The following is a 23,030-nucleotide window of genomic DNA, read 5'->3' on the forward strand; positions in this document are numbered from 1 at the left end:
GGCTGAATGAACTCTTAAGTGACTTTCTGAGCATGACTTGCAGAATTTCCCTAGATATCTATAAAGACAGGCAAGTTGGCTCCAGAAAGGTGAGGCCTATTCATTGGGTCACAAAGAAGAAACCAACGGCGGGAGCTTCAGGCACTATTCTCAGGAGATTTTATCAACACAGCCACAGTTGTGTTAATTATCTTGACCAGTAAGATTTTAACAGAACAAAAGGACTATCTCGAGAGTGAGGGCAAATGGGCCACGCCTGGGAAAACTAAACAGGGCAGTTCAGAGATAGCCACATCATGCTGTTGACATGACAACCTATGTAAATGATTCTCTGGGCAGTCACGCAAGTCTAGAAGCTTCCACAATATTGTATGTTATCTATAAAAGAAGGATCACTTCCTGTATACGATGAGATGCTGGTGGACAGGTTGTTAGAGGCATGGCATCAGCATCTCCCGAGAATACTTATATTGTTCAATAAAAGATTGTTTTATACTGAAAATTGAAGTGTTCTTGTCTCTCTGGCAATAAGCATCATAAAAAATGGCATGGCGCTTAACAGTGTTTTAGTTTTTATTTAGTTTTTTTAATTTGCAAATAAAATATCAATCTTGCTGATAGTGCAAAGGACTTCTGTATTGAACTACCCTCTCCAAAGTTTAGATTGCAAACGGCTGGAGAGCACTTATCTTAGGTTTAAAATCTTTGAGGAACGCCATTGTTCCCTGCCGATTTCTGCTTCCTTCGCTCAACGTTGACAGTGTTTCAACAAGAATGTCTGCTCTGGGAGCTAGAGAGAGCTTAAAAGGTATAAATAAATTCAGTATCGCTTATTATCCGATAAGCAATATAGCAAAATAATTGTTAAAAACTTACTGTTCTGATAGGAGACTTGCTTCTTTCAAACGATCGCCATTCTACCAGCATCTGATAGCGTCTCTACACTTCAATCAAATTTTTTTTTTAATTCTTTATTTTCAATTTTGAAAATTTTTTTCCAAGATATAAACTCTTTACAGAAAAGCTGATGTCTAATACAAAGAAATCAAATACAATGAAGAAAAAGAACAAAAATTTAGAATTTCATCTTATTGCATTTGGACATCATAATTATAGGATAATAAGGAGATGACAACAGAAGCATTTTCACAAGAAATTAATACAATTTTTCTTAATTATGACTTGCTAACTGAGCATTCCATAGAGCCCATTCTCATTCTACTCCAAAGCTGCAGTGGATGCTTGTGGTGAATGAGCAGCCAAAAACTCTTTCAACTGTTTAGGCTCTGAGAATATATAATTATTAGGGATGTGAATCGTTTTTTGACGATTTAAAATATCGTCCGATATATTTTAAATCGTCAAAAAATCGTTAGGGCCACGATACAATACCAATTCCCCCGATTTATCGTTAAAAAATCGTAAATCGGGGGAAGGGGGAGGGCAGGAAAACCGGCACACTAAAACCCCCTAAAACCCACCCCCGACCCTTTAAATTAAATCCCCCACCCTCCCGAACCCCCCCCCCAATGCTTTAAATTACCTGGGGATCCGGCGGTGGTCCAGAACGGCGGCGGTCCGGAACGGCCCCCTCAATAGAATCGTGTTGTCTTCAGCCGGCGCCATTTTTCAAAATGGCCGCCGCAAAATGGCGGCGGCCATAGACAAAAACGATTCGACGGAGGAGGTCGTTCCGGACCCCCGCTGGACTTTTGGCAAGTCTTGTGGGGGTCAGGAGGCCCCCCCAAGCTGGCCAAAAGTTTCCTGGGAGTCCAGCGGGGTTCCGGGAGCGATTTCTCGCCGCGAATCGTTTTCGTACGGAAAATGGCGCCGGCAGGAGATCGACTGCAGGAGGTCGTTCAGCGGCGGTCCGGAACCCCCGCTGAACGACCTCCTGCAGTCGATCTCCTGCCGGCGCCATTTTCCGTACGAAAACGATTCGCGGCGAGAAATCGCTCCCGGAACCCCGCTGGACTCCCAGGAAACTTTTGGCCAGCTTGGGGGGGCCTCCTGACCCCCACAAGACTTGCCAAAAGTCCAGCGGGGGTCCGGAACGACCTCCTCCGTCGAATCGTTTTTGTCTATGGCCGCCGCCATTTTGCGGCGGCCATTTTGAAAAATGGCGCCGGCTGAAGACAACACGATTCTATTGAGGGGGCCGTTCCGGACCGCCGCCGTTCTGGACCACCGCCGGATCCCCAGGTAATTTAAAGCATTTGGGGGGGGGTTCGGGAGGGTGGGGGATTTAATTTAAAGGGTCGGGGTGGGTTTTAGGGGGGTTTAGTGTGCCGGCTCACGATTTTAACGATTTTTCACGATAGTTTACACACCCAAACGGCAACAATACGATTCCCTCCCCCTCCCAGCCGAAATCGATCGTTAAGACGATCGAGGACACGATTCACATCTCTAATAATTATTACTTTTGTAAAGTATACAAGCCCTACAAGGGTATTTTAACGTAAATCGGGCCCCAATCTTAATTAAATCTCCCCTCATTGCAAGGAATTCCTTACGACGTTGTTGTGTCGGCTTTACCACGTCAGGATAGACCCAGATGGGAAAACCATAAAACCTAGCTTGCCTATTTCTAAAGAGCATCCTAAGTATATTATTTCTCTCTGAGAGAAATGCAAATGTGATAAGTAAAGGTATCCTTTGGGATATCTCTAGCTCCAATGATTGCTCTAATATATCTGTTAAATTTAAGGCTAAATTTGGCTCTTCCATCTGGGTTACCTGATGTAGGTAATATGCCTTCACAACCACAGGTAATGCAGCTTCGGGGATCTTTAATATTTGCTGCATGTAAGTTCTAAAAAGATTTAGAGGTGTAATATCTTTAATAACCGGAAAATTTATTATTCTCAAATTATGAGCCCTTAATGAATTTTCTACTGCCTCTAATCTTTTGGATGTACTAATTTCTGCCTCAATCAATTTCACCTGATTTTTCTCTACCAAGGTAATCTTACTTTCAAGTGACTCCGACTTAACATTAAAACGTGTTATTATCTCATTATTAATCAATGTCTGCTGTTTAGTTTCTAATGTAACCTGTGAAAGAACTTTAATTGAGCTTTCAATTGATTTCAAAATACACCATATACCTTCCAAACTAATAGAATCAGATTTCTTTATCATAGAACCAACAGTTAGAGCTCTAAGCTGCTCATCTTTCCCATCAACAACAGTTCCTTCTTCCTTTTCTCTACTTGATGATATATAGCTAACAGCTACATGAGTCTCTGGTGTAGAGGTCAAGACTGAATCCAATTTATCAGGTATCTCTGCTGCTGTTGTCATTACTGGTGACAAAGTATTGATATCTCCAGGACAAGGTTTCCTTGGAGATCCGGGGCTTAAGGTTACATCTAGAGTCAAGGGGGGTGGTATATGCTCCTCTACCAACCCCCCAGCGACTAAGCTCTCCGGTATAAAGGGCTCAGGTACTGTGAAGAACCCAGGTATCTGTAATTGTCTCGGGTCTATTGCTGGTGAGTTTGCTATCTCACCCCTCAATCTCCCCTTTCTTTTTATGTGAGGCATATAGATATAGTACAAATATTCCAATACAGAAGATCTTATCACTGGGTTTCAAAACAGTTTTGCTCAGGTAGTCACTTTTACATCTCCTTATAGGGAGGGCTTAAGGGAGAGAAGAAGAGGAAATCCAAAAACGTTAAGACATACCAGTTCCAATTAATGTGGAGTCGTCCCAGAAAGAGAGAAATTCTAGTTGTTGTCGAAGAAAATGCCCAAAACTCCTCCAAACCGCGTGCGCCCGGCTTAGGCAGCGCGTCGGCTGCGCACCGCAGGAGGGGCGGTTTTAACAACTACCGTCCCTCCTAAGTGACGTCAGCTTCCGGGCCGGCAGGTGGTAATCTTTCGGGGCTTAGCTGTTCCTAGGCCTCCGGCTGTCAGCTTTCAGGCCAGCACAGATCTGTCCTTCGGGTCTCAGTTGTTCCTTAGCCTCCGACTTCCACACGGGTAGGGGAAAGCTCTCACTCCTCCCTCTCCCTTCCTCCTCCCACTTCAATCAATTTAAAGGGGATATGAACTAATTACCGCTGTACATCCGGGCCATGTCAAAAGCTTTATTAGGTTACACTATATTGTGCTTTGTTAAACTAACCGATGGTACTTATGCATAGATGTTGGAAAGTAATCTATATAAAAGTAATATCTACCAGTGAAAAAAGCAGAAGGAGACAACAGAAAAATGAATGGCAGGGGAGCATAACCCACTGATCCTGAGTCCATCTGTTTACACCAGCTTTGAGTCCCATTGAGAGAAGAGCAGAAGTTGGCACCTGGTTGTTCCTGCTCACACCGGCCCAAGTGATAGCTTGAACTTCAAGCCACACCCTCTGATGACATCAGCTATGCGAGGGAGTGGGTGTGAAGAGCCCTTAAGCTCCTTTGTTGTGCTCTGTCGTGCGCGACGAGTGCAAACAAGGCCCTGGATTCTGAATTATTTATGGACATCCATCATTCCATGAATCTCTCTATCCCGATTATCTAAGGTTGGGGTAGATATGGTGATCTTTCTACCATTAAACAGTTGTGCATGTTACGTTGGCCATCTTGTTTAATATCTTACCTTCTGTTAGCTCTATAGTTCTTGTTGCTGATGCTAAAGTCATGCTGATCAGTATTCAGGCGGTTAAGAAAATTCCAGTTAGTTTATGATTTAATTCAAATGGAAAAACTGTACAGTTACACATGTGTAACTGAGAACTGGCTCCTCACCTCAGACACTATATTACTCTTAATCAAATATATCTTCCCAATTATCTTTATTATTCCCAACCAAGAACAAAGGGTAGAGGGGGAGGTTATTGGTAATTTAATAAAGAATAAGAATTCTAAATTCGAGAATATCAGTTGCAATTCACCATATGAATCCTTGACTCTACACTGTTGGTTTTTCCATTTGCCTCACTTATTGTTCTTCGAAATTCTTACAAGCCAATCTCACCTTTTTTGAATAGCTTCTTTTAGCCAAAAGAAATTTAAACACTATGGGGTAGATCTTCAAAACGTACGCACGATTTTTATAATGTGCATGTTATAAAATTGGTCAGCGCGTGCAAGGGGGTGCACACTAGTGCATCTTGTGTGCGCCGACGCCCACGGCCTTCCCCGAATTCCCCCCCCCCCAAATTTTTTTTTAATTTACCTTCTGCACCGGCAACCTGCCTGCCCATGATTCATCGGCACAGCCCGGAGACCACCCCTTTTGTAAAGTCCCAGGGCTTTATGTGCGTTGCCGGGACTTTAAAATTCGGCCCAATGATTATATTGGGTGATTTTAAACTTGCCTTTTAATTCTGCTTCTCAGCCAGGGTATTGCACATTGTTTCTCGACATCCTTTCTTCTCTAGGCTTGATCCAGCTAGTCTCTGCTTCAACGGAAGGGGGAATGAAGAACAACCAACAAGGACTGAATTACATAGTCTGGGTAAACAAATAAGCATGGGTGTAGCTTGCTTATTGTGGCGGTTACTACCCCTAACTAATTAAGCTACATATTTCACTTAGATGCAGCTCCATCACTGCTCTCTACATTAATGGTGGGGGTGGAAGGGAAATAGAACCAAAAGATTATTAAGAGCCAAGAGTAACAGATAAGTATGAGGAAAAAAAAAAAAGTGCGAAACTTGCTGGGCAGACTGGATGGGCCATTAGGTCGTCTTCTGCCGTCACTTCTATGTTTCTATAGTCCTACTCATCGACAGGGATATATATGTATTATATGTATTATATATATATATATATATATATATATATATAATATATATAAAATTTTATTTTATTTTTTTGGATAATATTTTTATTGGTTTTTTAAAGTTGTACTCTTTATGTCAAAAAGCATGGTACGAGCATATATAGCCCTGGATACAGGTACATAACACCCCCATAAGAAAGAGAGAATTCAACAACTTAGTAGAAGGCCATAATATCAAGCGGGTAACAATGTCCATAAAGGTAAGTATTCGACTTTCTATAATAGGAGATGCGAAATACATTAACATTTGAGTACAGCATCCAAACTCTTGCATCTATAAGCTATACATCCATAATGTTTAACCCATAATCCGTACCCTCTCTTTGTCTTCCCTTGTTTCCTGACTTTGCAGCACATACTATCCGCCTGATCTGAGTTGGATTTTAGTACCCAATAGCTGTTATCTGCTATTACCCAATGTCTATGATCTCTTGGCCAATATCTCTTGTCTGATGCTTATGCCATAGGGCTATGTTCACTAGTAGTGATCTCTAGTATGCCTTGTGTATTTTAGCAGTTGTGTATTGTAAACCAGGCTTCCTTAATATAGTCACATGTGATAGCGCAAATTGTCAAAGACCCCGGAAAGACTTGGATGCAAGTTGGCATGGGTGGTTTGAGATTGTACGAGTCCCTAGAGGACTCATTGGAACCCAAAAATGTCCAGGAATTTTCTCTGGTGACACATAACTGGAGAAGCCCTTCCACACCTTCTGGTGGAGCTCGTGTTTTTTATGGGATGTGCTCTGCGCCACCACGTATTCCATTGTCAACAAGTTGAGCATCCTTTGGAACCAGTGCTCCCCATCTGGTTTTTGATCAGTTAACCACTTTGAGAGAATGACTCGTCGACCCTCCAACCCCACTTTATTAAGGAATAATGTATCTGCTGTAGTGAGCTTGTATCAGAGTCTGTCCGGAGTTCCAAAGAGCCATAGATTTGGCATTGGTTCCAAAGAGCCAATGCCAAGAAGTGCAAAGTCATGCATATGGGGAGTGGAAATCCGAATGAACTGTATTCGATGGGGGGAGAAAGGCTGATGTGCACGGAGCAGGAGAGAGACCTTGGGGTGATGGTGTCTAATGATCTGAAGTCGGCGAAACAATGTGACAAGGCGATAGCTAAAGCCAGAAGAATGCTGGGCTGCATAGAGAGAGGAATATCGAGTAAGAAAAGGGAAGTGATTATCCCCTTGTACAGGTCCTTGGTGAGACCTCACCTGGAGTATTGTGTTCAGTTCTGGAGACCGTATCTCCGAAGAGACAGAGACAAGATGGAGGCGGTCCAGAGAAGGGTGACCAAAAAGGTGGAAGGTCTTCATCAAATGACTTATGAGGAGAGATTGAAGAATCTAAGTATGTACACCCTGGAGGAAAGGAGGAGCAGAGGTGATATGATACAGACTTTCAGATACTTGAAAGGTTTTAATGATCCAATGACAACGACAAACCTTTTCCATAGGAAAAAAATCAGCAGAACCAGGGGTCACGATTTGAAGCTCCAGGGAGGAAGATTCAGAACCAATGTCAGGAAGTATTTCTTCACGGAGAGGGTGGTGGATGCCTGGAATGCCCTTCCGAAGGAAGTGGTGAAGACCAGAACTGTGAAGGACTTCAAAGGGGCGTGGGATAAACACTGTGGATCCATAAAATCAAGAGGCCGTCAATAAAGAGTGGGTGGCTCGCCAGAATGACGGCTACTGCCTGGAGATAATACCCTTATTCAATAAACATACACATGGTTACTGTGACTCCAACATCACTCTAAGCTACAACAGCAAGAGGAAATGTGGAAAAAAGGATTCGCACTCACAAAGTGGGGAGTAGCTGGCTTGTTACGGCGGTTACTACCCCAAACCAAATAAGCCTGATACTTCACTTTCAATGCATATCCAGCATAGCTCTCTGCTTCAACGGTAGGGGAGAAGAAAAACTGATACTTCACGCATAGCTCTCTGCTTCAACGGCAGGGGAGAAGAAAAACTGATACTTCACGCATATCCAGCATAGCTCTCTGCTTCAACGGCAGGGGAGAAGAAAAACTGATACTTCACGCATATCCAGCATAGCTCTCTGCTTCAACGGCAGGGGAGAAGAAAAAAGGATTCGCACTCACAAAGCGGGGAGTAGCTGGCTTGTTACGGCGGTTACTACCCCAAACCAAATAAGCCTGATACTTCACTTTCAATGCATATCCTGCTTCAACCGCAGGGGAGAAGAAAAACTGATACTTCACGCATATCCAGCATAGCTCTCTGCTTCAACGGCAGGGGAGAAGAAAAACTGATACTTCACGCATATCCAGCATAGCTCTCTGCTTCAACGGCAGGGGAGAAGAAAAAAGGATTCGCACTCACAAAGCGGGGAGTAGCTGGCTTGTTACGGCGGTTACTACCCCAAACCAAATAAGCCTGATACTTCACTTTCAATGCATATCCTGCTTCAACCGCAGGGGAGAAGAAAAACTGATACTTCACGCATATCCAGCATAGCTCTCTGCTTCAACGGCAGGGGAGAAGAAAAACTGATACTACACGCATATCCAGCATAGCTCCCTGCTTCAACGGCAGGGGAGAAGAAAAACAACCAATAAGGGCTGAATAACACAGTCTGGGTAAAACAAATAAACATGGGTGTAGCTTTCTTATTGCGGCGGTTACTACCCCTACTACCCCTAACTAATCAAGCTTGATAATTCACTTGGTTGCAGCTCCATCACTGCTCTCTACATTCATGGTGGGGGTGGAAGAGAAATAGAACCAAAGAGCTAAGAGAAACAGATAAGTATGAGAAAAAAATGTGAAGCTTGCTGGGCAGACTGGATGGGCCGTTTTGTCTTCTTCTGCCGTCATTTCTATGTTTCTATGTTTCTATAAACTAGGGGACATAGGTCAAGTAGTGTGCAATAGCTCTTCACATTTCTGTTTAACGGATTCCCAAAAGGAAAGTATTATGTTACACTCCCAAAAACAATGAAAGAAGGTACCCTCCAGTAATTTATATTTGGGACGTAAATTGGAGTCAAAAATCTTCAACTGATGGGCTCAGGTTGGGGGGATGTATGCTTGCCATAAAAATTTATAGTAAGATTCTTTTAACATAATATTATCTGAGATGGCTGAAAGGTTAATAAATAGCTTTTTAAAATCTAGGAAAGAAAGATTAAATAGTGGCCAGGTGGTCGACTTTGTATATATCCCTGAGGCATTGTGTTTCCGAGACTTTGATAATCATTTTGCTGAATGCAGAGATAGAAGGGCATTGAGCAGTTCCTTCTTGCAGGACTTCTCGGATCAGGCTAAACGTGGGAGAATTTTTAAACCGATGGGTTTTGTTGCGAAGAAAATGTTGTGTTAGTATCCACGCATAGGCATCCGAGCTAGCAATTTTATATCTTTGTTGTAAAATAAGGAATGTTAGCATGTCTCCAGAGGATATATCAAATAGTTGGTATACATATGTAAGGCCTCCCTTCTGAAAAGACTGGCCTCTAAGCCTGGAGGAAACAGTGGGTTTTGCGCCAGAGTTATCAGAGGGGACAATCGAGTTGGAAATTGGCAATAGGAGCACAACTGCCACCAAGCCCTTCTACACGAGTGAAGTAATAGTTGAGGTCTGAGATGTGGGGGTATAAGCTGAATGTCAATTTGAAGAAGGTAGTTGAGTGAAGAGACTCCGTACCACTCTAGAAGGAATCGATATGGGGTGACGTGCGTTTGGGAGAATAGCCAATCCCGCATGTAGCGTAGGCAACATGCTAAGTTGTAATATTGCAAACTGGGTAAGCCAGTTTCCAATTGTCAAAGTGGTATGAGGGATTCTAGTCCGTTTGCCCTGCCACAGATAGCGCCTTTAATGCCTGAGAGAAGTTTATGATCTTTGTGTCATCCAGAGTGGTATCATTTATAAAATGTATAACCATTTAGGTAGAAGTATCATTTTAAAAAGTTGTATCCTGAGGCAAGATGGCCGCCAGATAAGACGCACGGGAAGCGAGCTCCTGCTTTAGCATTTTTCCTGTTCTATCTGTTTATAGAAAATGCCCCACACTAAAAGAGAGGGGAAAATCCGGGGAGCGTCGACTAGCTCTCCGGTTGTTGACCCTCTCCAGCCGCACATTGAGGGCTTCCTCACGGGAGCAATTGGTATGCCAGTCGGGCAGGTCACTGGAGGGATGTTAGCAGAATGACCATTCCCCCTTGAGCCCAGGCGAGCCGACGAAGCCGGCGTACACAGCGCAGATCGAGGAGTCACCGCTTGAATTGGTCCGAGGCAGTTTAGAACAGGAGTTTCTGGAGCCTGAGCGGGTGAGCCCCGGGATGTACGGGAATGGGACGGACGTCCCGCGAGGAGAAGAGAACTGTGGATCGCTGGAGATGGGCCCTGGTGGAGAAGAATGGACCCATACTGCTGATTTCATCGCAGGCAACATGCAGCGCTCGGCAACACAACGGGAATTGGGTGAGGCCCAACTGGAGCCTATGGAGTTAAAGTTAATCTTGGATAGCCCAATGACATTATTTATTTAACAGCGTTTAATATACGTGGGGCACATCACGCCGGTTCACAATAAACTTGCGAAAGGAGGAAATTACAAAGAGCAGGGGAGGGAGCAGGGGAGGGTGGGATAGACAGAGAAGAAGAGGAGAGAGCAGCAAAGAAGGTCAAATAGGAGTAACTAAAACTGAGTAGAAGAACTTATTTACAGCAGATTATAAGATACAGCTGCAGAGATTAACTTATTTACAGCAGGATATAGGATATAACAACATTCTTTTTTGATAGCATGCTAATATAAAATTACATCCAGGGGAGAGTTCAGTTTATTGCAGGGGAGGAAGAGACGCATTGGGGAAAGTCTGGTATGCACTGAAAGCTATTGATACTGCTTTAAAATCGATTGCACAGTCATTAACTGAGGTTAAAAAGCAAACCAAGGAGAATAGTACAATGATTGGGGCATTTAATTTGAAAATACAAGAACACGAGGAAAGGCTGCAAAAAATGGAGTGTCTACAACAAAACTTTGTGAAGTCAGAATTGGCAACAGAAAAAAGAATTGAGAGTGGAAAATAACTTAAGGATGATGAATTTGCGTGTGATAAACTTTCCCGTGCTCAGACTGATTTCGCCAGCAGAATTATTTAAAACATACATGAAGGAAGTATTAAAAATACCAGAATCAGCATTACCTGTTTGCCCCCAAGACTAGGAGAAAATATACCTACTATGGAAATTTCTGAAATACTAGAATTGTTATTAGACTCAGAAGTAAAGGAAAGAAAAGCCATGTTAATAACCTTTGCGTTTATTTCAGATCAAAATTACGTCTTGAAAATGTTTTTGAGAAATAGATCAGCTTAATTTCATGGAGTAAAATTGTGGATATACCCAGACGTAATTAAAGCAACACAGGAAGTAGTTTCTTGCAATGAAACAAAGGGTAATCAATATAGGGGCCCGATAGTCTTAAAATTTCCCTGCAAATGCTGCGTTAGACATCAAGGAAATAATTGTCTTTTTCGATCCTAAGCAATTGAAAGATTTTTTGTTAGGCCATCCCCAAGAAGTTCCTAAAGCGAGATCGACTTAGCAGTAAAGGGTTGCTCACCTATCTTTATGTAGTATATATGAAAATGTAAGTTTCGATATTCGTTCTAATATTTCTTCTGCCTCCGAAATTCCTTTATTTAGGTGTATAATCTGGTGAATATTTTCCTATTTTTCTTTCAGATATTATACAAAATATGTATTTCAGATTTTGTATCGAATTGTATTGGAAGCAATTCATATAAAATATGTGAAATCTTGAAAATAAGAAATTAAAAAAAGAAAAAAAAGTTGTATCCTGCCTATTAAGGATAGAGATAAAGAGCTCCAACAGGTTAAAGTTGTAATGGAGTGGTCTAGCAACGGTCGAATGTTGGCTTTATAAATATCGTGTATGTTTAATGGTATTTTGTTTCCTAGATATTTAGGTTCTTTGGTCACCCACTTCAAGGGGAATAGTCCCTCCCACAGCTTCTGAATTGCGTCCTTTATATCCATAACCTCTGATTTGTCTTTATTAATCTTTAAACCCGCAAACTGTCTGAAATGATCCTGAGGTAGGAATACTGCTGGTAAGGATTTGAGGGGGTCTGTTATAAAAACCATCACATCATCTGCAAAGGCTGCCTCAGTAAACATATTGAATGAAGTGCCAAAGCCTCTCACATCTGGAGAAGCCTCTAAGCGGCGAAGCAATGGATCAATTGAAAGTATGTATAGTAGGGGTGATAGTGGGCAGCTTTGCCTAACTCCTCTCTGTATAGCAACGACCCCGGATAAAGCTCCATTAGTAATTATGCGGGATACTGGGTTATTATATAAGAGATTGATATACTGCAAAAATTAATCTTGAAAGCCAAAACGACCTAGAACAGAGAATAAGTACACGATCAAACACTTTTTCTGAATCAAATCCAATTGCTAATGCTGGTATATTTTGAGATTGACAGATTGTGTAAGCTGTTATAAGTTTGATTGTTAGCATTAGCCTTTCGGCCTTTTACAAACCGACCTGGCTAGATGAAATGAGTGAAGGGAGTACTATGTTTAATCATTCAGCTAATACTTTGGCCAAAATTTTTAGATCACAATTTAGTAATGAAATGGGTCTATATGATGCAGGCATTAATGGGTCCTTGCCCGGTTTGGGCAACCCTGTGATATGGGTTGAATTGAAGTTAGGAGGGAATAATTGTTGTTTTAAACCATCAATATAGAAATTAGTCGGAGGTGTTACAAGATGTGACATCTTGTAACAAGATGTCACATCTTGTAACAAGACATCTTGTAACAAGACATCTTGTTACAAGATGTGACATCCTTCTCACAGCACTAAATCACCTTGGCTTCACCCAGATTATCAAAGATCCCACACACAAAGCGGGTCACACGCTAGACCTGATCTTTCTCAACAATGGCATAACTTCGACCACCAACCCTACTTGTGTCCCGGTCCCATGGTCAGACCATTACTTCATCTCAGCCGAACTTCAAATCAAAGACCAACCTCGTCTTAGCCACCCAGCAACCACCATTCAATACAGGAAACCTTGCTCCATTGACAATCTTAATAAAGTGCTCACCAAAGAACTCGACCGACTGGACCTCACAGACACAGCATCAGCGATCAACTCCTGGATTACGATTACAAACGAGGTCGCAGATCTATCCTGCCCATCCATCACCAAATCTCTGAAACCACCGCAAGCCAATAGACACCCTTGGTACACTCCGACTCTAAAAACTCTGAAACAAGAACTTAGGAAAAAGGAAAACAACTGGCGCAAATCTCCATCCACAACCACGATGCTAAACTATAAATCCCACCTCAACACATACAGATTAGCTATCCTCAAGGCTAAAAAAGACTTTTATGCAAAAAAAATCCATAACTTCGCATTCAACGCCAAAGCCTTATTCTCATTTGTATCATCCCTTACAAAACCCTCTCCACCTATCATCCCAGACGAACAAGCAGCCGACAAAGCATTGGAACTAGCAATTTACTTCGACAACAAGATCACCAACCTCCTCAAGCCAATCTCCACCCAACAGCTGACAGCAACAACACCCCAACAGCCGACAGCAACTACACCCCAGAGCACCTCTATCTCAATCTCCACTCAACTTCTGACAGTAACACCTCCCAGCACTCCGACACACATCAAAAAATGCAGCTTATCATCATTCGAGACCCCATCATCCCTGGAAATTGAAATCATCCTCAATAAACTTAAACCATCCTCTCACCCACTAGACACCATTCCCTCCAAGCTCTTACTATCTATTCCCAACACCATCTCCAAAGCATTAGCAAACATCATAAATTGCTCTTTAACTCAAGGAAAGGTCCCAGAACAACTGAAAATAGCCATTCTGAAACCATTACTAAAAAAACCCAACTTGCCTACAACAGACCCTGCCAACTTCCGCCCAATAGCCAACCTACCCCTAATCTCAAGAGTAATGGAGAGATTCGTCAATAAGCAACTGGCCGATTACCTGGAGGAGAACAATATACTCTCCCCCTTTCAGTTTGGATTCAGGAAATCACAAAACACAGAAGCTCTACTAACATCACTATCTGACACCATCCTCCTGAACCTAGAAAAAAAACAATCGTACCTCCTCGCTCTTCTCGACTTATCCGCCGCATTCGACACGGTAAATCATGACATCCTCCTCGAGCGGCTATCAGATATAGGAATCCAAGGAGAAGCTCATAGTTGGTTTCAATCATTCCTAGAAAATAGATCCTACAAAGTCAAGATAAATAACTTAGAATCACCTCCTATCAAATCAAGCAGAGGAGTACCTCAAGGTTCATCGCTCTCCCCTACCCTTTTTAACATTTACCTGCTTCCACTCTGCCACCTACTCTCCAGTCTCAAGCTAAAGCACTATATTTTCGCTGATGACATTCAGATAATTCTTCCCATCACAGAATCACTCCAAAAAACCTGGGCTCATTGGAACAACTGCTTACAATCCATCAATTCCCTGCTATCCAGCCTCAACCTTATACTCAACAAAAATAAAACAGAAATCCTCATCATCTCTCCTGACGAAAACCACACACTCTTCAACATCCAAAGCTCAACACAATCCACAATACCACCCTTAAACCACTCACCTTCAGTCAGAGGCTTAGGGGTGCGCATCGACGATCAATTCAACCTTAAATCTTTCATTCACAACACAACCAAAGAATGTTACTTCAAACTCCAAGTGCTAAAAAATCTGAAACCACTCCTTCACTTCAGCGACTTCCGCTTAGTAGTCCAGTCCATAATTCTGTCCAAGTTAGACTACTGCAATTCTCTTCTGCTAGGTCTTCCGTTTTCGTCCATAAAACCCTTACAGATGGTACAAAACGCTGCAGCGAGGCTACTCACCAACACCAACAAAAGAGCCCACATCACTCCAATTCTGCTCTACCTCCACTGGCTTCCCATAAAAGCTAGAATCACCTTCAAGACATTATCAATGATCCACAAGGATATTATGGGAAGCGCTCACCTAAATCTTACCTCGCAACTCCGCCTTCACACATCAAAAAGACCTATCAGATATAATTATAAAGGTTCTTTATATGCTCCCCCGATTAAAACTTCGCTAGCAAAACGAGCACTCTCCACTGCTGGGCCCTCCCTATGGAACTCATTACCGCCAGATCTTCGTCTTGAAACCTGCCATCTTACCTTCAAGAAAAACCTCAAAACGTGGCTCTTCCGACAAGCCTATTCGGAATCGCAGAAACAATTCGACACAGGTCAAAGAGCAAAATAGCACAATATAAAGTCCACTACCGACTTTATACCCTTAGGACCTTCAGGACCTTATCTGGACAGTCCACCCACCTGCTATGAAAAACCATCTCTTGAAGCATCAGCTTTCTAGCTCATGCTCTTCCCATAGTTATTTTATTTTATATATCTTTTTTACGTTTAATATTTAATATTTATTGATCTACGTTCTTTTGTTCAATAATTTGTTGATTGTTTAATGTTACGCTGCACGTTCTCTGTTCAATACTTTGTCTATTGTTTAATGTAACGCCTTACCGGCGACAGTTTTGTTATATGGAAACCGACTTGATTTGATATGTATATCAAGAATGTCGGTATATAAAAACCCTAAATAAAATAAATAAATAAAATAGTCGGAGGTGTTACAAGATGGGCACATAAAACTTTGTAGAAATCATAGGAAAACCCATCAGGGCCTAGAGATTTCCCCGCTTTCACTGAGATGATCGCCTGAAGTACTGCGATGGTTTGAATAGGCTGGTTTAGGAAATCATTTTGGGCTCTAGAGACAGTAGGGAGAGAGAGATTCTGAAAAAAAAAAAAGACTCTTCAGTTTTGTCCTCAGCAGGCTCTGCCTTATATAGGGTTTCATAGAAACATCTAAATATTTCGCTTATGTCTTTTTGTTGGGTGGTTATATCCCCTTGAGGGCTTCTCAAGTATGCAAGATTTTTGTTGTGCCAAATGTACCAGATTCGCCATAAGCTTCCCCGGCTTATCCCCAAATTTAAATAACAAAGTCTCCACACGTCTTAACTCATATTGAGCCCAAAAGTGTAGTAAGGTATTTAGTCTGTCCAACCTTTGATAAAATATTATTTGGTTTTGTACAGAGGGGTTCTGGCTGAGATCTGCCTTGGCTTGTTTCAGGTCAGTTTCCAATTGGAGAATGTCCTTGTTTCGGGTTTTAATACAAGAAGATACGTATGCAATGATCTCACCCTGTAAAACTGGCTTCCCAGTCTCCCAAAATAAAGTGGGTTCTGAGAGATATTGCTGGTTAGTGGTGAGAAAGTTTTGCCACTTATCTTTTGAGGAATTTTTTAAATTTAAGGTCATCCTTTAGATAAGAGGGGAATTTCCACATAGGTGCTGAACTAACTTCTGGGCGTAATCGTAGTGAGACAGAAATTGGGGCATGATCAGAAATTGCTAGAGTTTCTATGTCTGCTTTGTGAATATATGTGAAAATATTTTTAGCAGTCAGTATGTAGTCTATATGGGATAGTGAAAGGTGGGATTTCGAAATATGAGTATAATCTTTTTCTTCAGGGTGTAATAAACGCCATACATCGATGAGATCAAGATGCTGACACAAAAGCAATGCCTTTTTCCTGTGTTTTCCCGCTGGTGCTTTATTGTTGGGAAGGTACTGGAGATCTGTCTAGAATTGGGTCAGCAATGTAGTTGAAATCTCCTGCCATAATCAGGAACCCAGACATATTAGTAATAATAGTATTCACTAATTGTACAAAGAATATGTGTGAATATGCATTGGGAACGTATACATTACAAATAATGATGGGAGTCCCAAACCACTCTCCCGTAACCAAAATGTATCTCCCTGCCGGGTCTATCAGGACTGTTTTGGGGAAGATTTTGCTGCATCTAGCAGAGAGCCTGCATGAGAAAAGAGGCAGGCAGCTCTTTGGGAACCCAATGACTACTCTCCCCCGCTTTCTCTAACTGTACCGGGGGGGAGGTGATGAACAGTGAGGTGGGGGATTTTTCCACAAATTTTGTTGTACTGCTGCACAAGGCCTAACTTCTGGGCGTTGGTGCAGGGGGTAAACAGGCCCTCAGTCAAAAGTCACAGAAGAATCGCAAAAGGTCTTAAGGGGTCCTTGGTCCGGAGCTCAGGTAACCTTATCTGCTGTTTAGGTCTTGACCATCCTGCGGGAGATGAGAGGTCAGAGGATTCCGATGATCTGCAGGACGATCCAGGAGAGGATTGGCAGGGTGGCCCAGGGGATGATCTTGCAGATAACCCTAGGGATGATCTGGCATATGAAGCGACCAGCATGGACCATGACGGAGCCAAGGATTTATCTGACCCTGAGGAGCTTTCGATTTCAGAGAGGGGATGACCCATGGGTCGTACAGCTGTTCCACAAAGAGAAGTTGAGAACCCTAATTCCCCAAGTCCTAAAGGAGTTGGGTATTAAGTTGATCCAGGAGGAGTCTCATAAGGAAGGGATGGACCCGATCCTGGATGGTCTTCGAGGTCCATCAAAGGCCTTTCCATTGCCTAAAAAGATTAGGAAACTTGTGAACCGGGAGTGGGATGCTCCAGAAGCAGGTCTGAAGATGGCCAGCAATGGCAAATTTATATTCTTTGTCTGAGGATACTTTGCAGCTTTTGGTGTTGCCTAAGGTGGGTGCTGCTGTCTTGGCAGTCACCAAGAAGATGACCATACCGATGGAAGGGTCGGCTACGCTTAAGCATGCTCAGGACCGAAGGTTGGAAATCCAGTTGAAAAGGTTGTTTGAGGTCTCAGCCTTAAGTCTGCGAGCGGCCATCTGTAGGAGCCTCATGCAGAGAGCCTGTTTGTGCTGGATTCCCAAGCTCAGGAGAAGGCGGTCGGTCACTGCTGCCTTTTCTAAGCAGGCAGCACAGCTGGAAGCTGGGGTAGTGTATGTGGCGGGCGCTCTGTATGATTTGGTCCACGTATTAGCCTGAAGTATGGTCTCAGTGTGTCAGCACATCGGCTGCTGTGGTTATGGAATTGGTAGATATATGGTCAAAATTGCAGCTTGCAATCTTTCCTTTGGAGAAGACCTGGAAAAGTTGATGATGCATTTGGGGGAGGTGGGGAACAAACTGCCTTAGGGTAAGAAGAGCGGGAGGAAGACTTTCCCAGCTCGCACCCATTTTCGGGATATGAGAAGATTTCGGCCCAACAAGAGTTCTTCTACAGCCTTGCAGAAGCAGAACTTGGGACTGCAGCAGTCCTTTCGGGGTTCACGTAGACTTCACAGGGATGGTTCTGATCAGGGCACTGGGAATGCAAAATCATTGCAATGAAGCCAGTATGGTCTACTATGGTGTGGAAGCTGTTGGGGGACACCTGATACATTTTTATGATGAGTAGACCAGGATCACCTTGGACCAGTGGGTTTTGGAGGTGATAAGAGACGGCTACGCTTCAGGATTTTCTCGTCCCATCAGGGCGGCTTTCATGGTGTCTCATTGCACATCTCATGGCAAGAGAGGTGGTGCAAGATACATTGTTTTGCCTTCAAAGGTTAGGTGCGATCAGTCTGGTTCCATTGGAGGAGAGGGGTCGAGGGAGGTACTCGAAATATTTCATGGTTCCCAAGAAGGAAAGTACCTTTCGCTCCATCTTAGATCTTCAGCAGATCAATGTGACTCTGTGAATTCCAAGGTTCCATATGGAAACATTGAGGGCAGTGAAGGTAGTGATTTGGCAAGGGGAGTTTCTGGCCTCATTGGATTTAACGGAGGCCTATCTGCACATCCCCCATGCATGCAGCGCATCGGATGTTTATTCGCTTCATAGTGCTGGGGCAGCATTTCCAATTTTGGGCTCTTCCTTTTGGGTTGTTGACAGCTCTGTGGATTTTCATGAAAGTGATGGTCCTGATGGCAGCTTCGAAGGAAGGGGTTCTGGTTCACCCTTATCTGGACGACTGGCTTATCTGCGCAAAGTGGGAATAAAAGTGTCATCGGTCAGTCTAGAGGGTGCTGGAGATGTTGCAATCTTTGGGTTGGGTTGTGAATCTGGCAAAGAGTCATCTGGCTCCAGTACAGTCATTGGGAGTTTCTTGGAGCCAAGGTTCGATACCCGGCTGGGCAAAGTGTTTCTTACCTCAGAGAGAATTCTGAAGCTGCAGTCGCAAGTTCTCGGTCTTCTGTGAATGCCAGTACCCAAGGCCTGGAATTACCTGCAGGTGCTGGGTTCTTTGGCATCTACCAAGGCCTTTGCTTACAATGCAGCTGCTTCAGTGGTCCCTTCTGTCCTGTTGCGATCCATTCTCAGAGGAGTTTCATCGGCCATTACCAATCCAGGGGGCCTCCAGATCCAGTCTCTCATGGTGGCTGTAGTGTCCCAATTTGGAGAAGGGGATGGCTGGACGTTCTGGACTGTGTGACCCCAGAAGCCAGCCTCAGGGGTTGGAGGGTGGTCTGTCAGACTGGCAGCCCAAGGGCTGTGGTCACCAGTGGAACCATCCTGGTCTATCAATTGTTTGGAAATTAGAGCAGTTTGCAGGGCATTGTTGGAGTTCCTCCCTCTGTTTTGGGGATGAATGGTGAGAGTGTTCTCAGACAGTGCGACTATGGTGATGTATGTCAATCAGCAGGGTGGGACAAAGACTCAGGGAGTGGCCCTAGAAGCCCAACAATTGTTTCTCTGTGCAGCTTGGAATCTATGGGGGATTGCGGCATCTGATGTGGCAGGAGTGGACAACATACAGACGGATTATCTCAGCAGGCAGCAGTTGGATCCAGGAGAATGGGAGTTGTCAGAGGCCTTGGACTTCATTCGAGCCAAATGGGGCAATCCCCAACTGTATCTGATGGCTTTGCACAGCAACGCCAAGGTGTCAAAATTCTTCAGTCGCAGGAGAGATGAAAGGGCCAAAGGAATCGATGCTCTGGTTCTCTCATGCCCAAAGGGAATTCTCCTGGTTGTGTTTCTTCTATGGCCTCTCATAGATTGCATGATGCAACGCATAGAGCACCATCCAGGCAGGGTGGTTTTGGTGGCACCGGAGTAGCCACGGCTTCCATGGTTTGCGGATCTGATTCGTCTCTCTGTGGATGGGCCTGTCAGGTTGGCTCATCTTCAAGGTCTGCTCAGACAAGGAACTGTCTTCTCAGATTGGGTGTATCACTTTTGTCTTGTGGCTTGGCTTTTGAGAGGAGACTGTTAAGAGTGAAAGAGTACTCGCAGTCGGATATTGCCTTGTTGCTTCAGGCATGGAGACCATCCACCTTGCTGGCTTATACCAGGGTATGGACGGTGTTTGTGGATCTGGATCCGTTGCGGATGGATCTCTCACACATCTTGGCTCTCTTTTTTTTTTCAGCAGGGCTTGACTAAGGGTCTCGCCTATAATTTACTTTGAGTGAGTACAGGTGGTGGCTTTAGGATGCCTTCGAGGGAAGTTGCAGGGTAAGCAGTTGATGTCTCATCCATATATCATACCATTTCTTAAGCGAGCCAAGCACTTGCGACCCCTGGTGTGGCAGGTATCTCCTTTGTGGAACCTTAACTTGGTGCTGCAAGTTCTTTGTAGTTTGCCGTTTGAACCGTTGCGAAGGGTGTCATTGAATCTCACTTTGAAAATGTTTTTTCTGGTGGCAATATGTTCGGCCAGAAGGATTTCAGAGCTTCAGGCTTTGTCCTGTAGATTTTGGAGGATGGAGTATCCTTGCAATACGGTACCCTTGTTTTTTGGCAGAGGTTGTTTCTTCTTTCCACCTCAACCAGACTGTGAAGCTTCCGGCCTTTCCAAATTACTCTGAGTAGGAGAAACATGCGAAGGAGCTTAACCTTTTTGGATGTGCGGCAGACCCTGTTGTGTTATCTTAAGATTACCAACATTTTCCGACGTTCAGAACATCAGATTTTTTTTTTTTAATTTGGGGTTGCAAAGAAAGGAATGAAGCTGTCTAAGGCCACTATTGCTAGTTGGTTAAAGGAGACTATTTTTTCGGCCTACCTCTGTGGGGATTGGGCAGTCCTGGAGGGATTGCAGGTACATCCGACTAGAGCGCAATGACTTCTTGGGCTGAGAGTTGGTGTCGCCACAGGAGATCTGTAGAGCAGCCAAATGGACTCCTCTTCACACTTTGACCAGGCATTACCAGTTTGATGAGCGGATGCCAGAGGAGGTAAGCTTTGGTGAGTGTTCTCCAAGCGGGTCTTCAGGTTCTCGCCCAGTGTAGGGGAGCTTGGATATATCCCACTTGTCTGGGTTATGAACAGGAAAGGAAAATTTGGTTTTTACCTGCTAATTTTTGTTCCTGGAATCCCATAGATAAGTCCAGAGACCCACCCCTTGATTTCAAAAGACTGTATGGTTAGATTTTTACTTTTTACTGCAGCATTTAAATTTGTATATAGTTGGAACTTTTGGGGACCTAAGAAGGGTGATTGTTTTTTCTGTGTCCTATTGGATGTGCGGTCTCCAGTTCAGGGGGCTCCAACCTGGGGTCCTATGTTCACCCTAGAAGGGGAAATGTATTTAATTTGCAATAGAGCTCTATCTTGGCTTGGGTACAGGTCAAAGCTGAAGGACTGCAAGTGGCACTCTCGGTTAAGTAGTAGTTCCTGAAAAGGTTTTAGCTTTCTGCTTCCATCTGCTGGTAGGGATGCATAGCCCATTTGTCTGGACTGATCTGTGGTATTCTAGGAAGGAAAATTAGCAGGTGGTAACCAATTTTCCTTTATCCAGGTAAACTTAGAAAAGCCTGCGCTTAACTATGGGAGTGAGATACAAGAAATAGTATCTCACAGTTGTAGTATCGGTTTGTTGATTTTGCTGTGGGTTCGTTTTTTTTTGTGTGTGTGTGATTTCTGACATTTTTGTTAAGCAGTGAAAGAATAAAATTGCTGGGAAAAAATCTTTAGGTTGTGTATCAACATCTGCCTGCATGTCACTTTCAAATCTTATTTCCTGATTAAATTTACTTTTTTGACCTAATAGTTTCCCCCTACTGCATTCAACTTTTAGCTCAATAAGAACTGGCCTTTATGGCTCTGGTATCATGAGCCATCATCGTATCTACTTGGGCATTTTGTTTCTTAATTAACTTTTTATTGAGTAATTAAACAAAAACAAACAACAAAACAAAGCGGAAAGTTAGAAAAAAACACTTGCATTACAACTATCATAAACATTAAACATAATGCAAACATATGCACTATTGAAGTCCAATTTTCACAGCCCAAACATTTCACAGTTTTAATTTTTATCCCACCTTAACTCACAGTTACCCATAATCTCACTACTCAGGGATTTTTTAAATTTCTATTTTGTAGCCCTTTTCAGTTTACTTAACCGAATCATTGCAACAACTTTCTCAGTCTTGAACCCTGCAACTATGGACCCTAATTCTCACCCCTAAGTGCCACCATTGCACAATTATTTTAGTTCCTTGCTCAGGCAAGGAAATATCTGACCTGGGAATTAGACCCAGGTCCTTCTCAGTGAGTCATCAGGAGAGTCCATTTGGCATCCATGTCTTTACTGTATTTGCAGCTGCCTGAAAGGGTGTTTTACATGTTATTTCCAAAATCATCATTTTTCATATGTTTAGTTTGATGATGCCAACATTTGCAAAAGCAAACTTTTATCAACGATTATCACATTTATTGAAAATTTATAAAGTAGTAAACACACTGTGCACCTTCAATAGGATAACTTTTTTTTCTGCCATTGATATCTCCTCTTTCAGGATGATGTGCGCCAGAAAGTTCACCTCAACACTTTTGGCTTCTTCAAGCATGGCTTCATGGTGGTTAACGTCAGCAGTCTTTCCATGGATCCTTCTTTTCAGGTGAGTTCCCTGACCTGTTTCATTGTAAACCTATGTCCATACTAGTGCAGGACAGCCATGACTCTCATTATACAATACTAATTCTGTTTTTTATTAGTATTTCCATTTTTCAAAATTATTACATATAATATAAGTATATACAGATCTGTGGTGCGACCACACTTTTAGTATTAGGTGAATTTTTGGTTGTCCATCTTAGAAAAGATTTAGCAGAATTAGAAAAGATATAGAGAAGGGCAATAAAAATGATAAAGGGGATGGAACAGCTCCCTTATGATAGGCTAAGATAATAAGCATTGCCTTATTGGATCAGACAGAAGGTCCATCAAGCCCAGTATCCTCTTTCCAGCAA

At 43.1% G+C, this 23,030-nt stretch overlaps 1 protein-coding gene across 2 annotated transcripts in view; it reads left to right on the top strand.

The window, feature by feature from the left end:
* The window catches only part of GPR107 (G protein-coupled receptor 107), a 271,212-nt gene that overhangs the window by 11,753 nt on the left and 236,429 nt on the right, over window positions 1–23,030 (top strand). For both annotated transcript variants that reach the window (XM_029614537.1, XM_029614536.1), the window contains exon 2: window positions 22,577–22,678. In XM_029614537.1, coding sequence (XP_029470397.1) covers window positions 22,577–22,678 — 102 coding nt within the window. The remainder of the gene's footprint in view (window positions 1–22,576; window positions 22,679–23,030) is intronic.

Source organism: Rhinatrema bivittatum, chromosome 8, assembly GCF_901001135.1.
Source record: "Rhinatrema bivittatum chromosome 8, aRhiBiv1.1, whole genome shotgun sequence".
In the NCBI taxonomy this organism is placed as follows: domain Eukaryota; kingdom Metazoa; phylum Chordata; class Amphibia; order Gymnophiona; family Rhinatrematidae; genus Rhinatrema; species Rhinatrema bivittatum.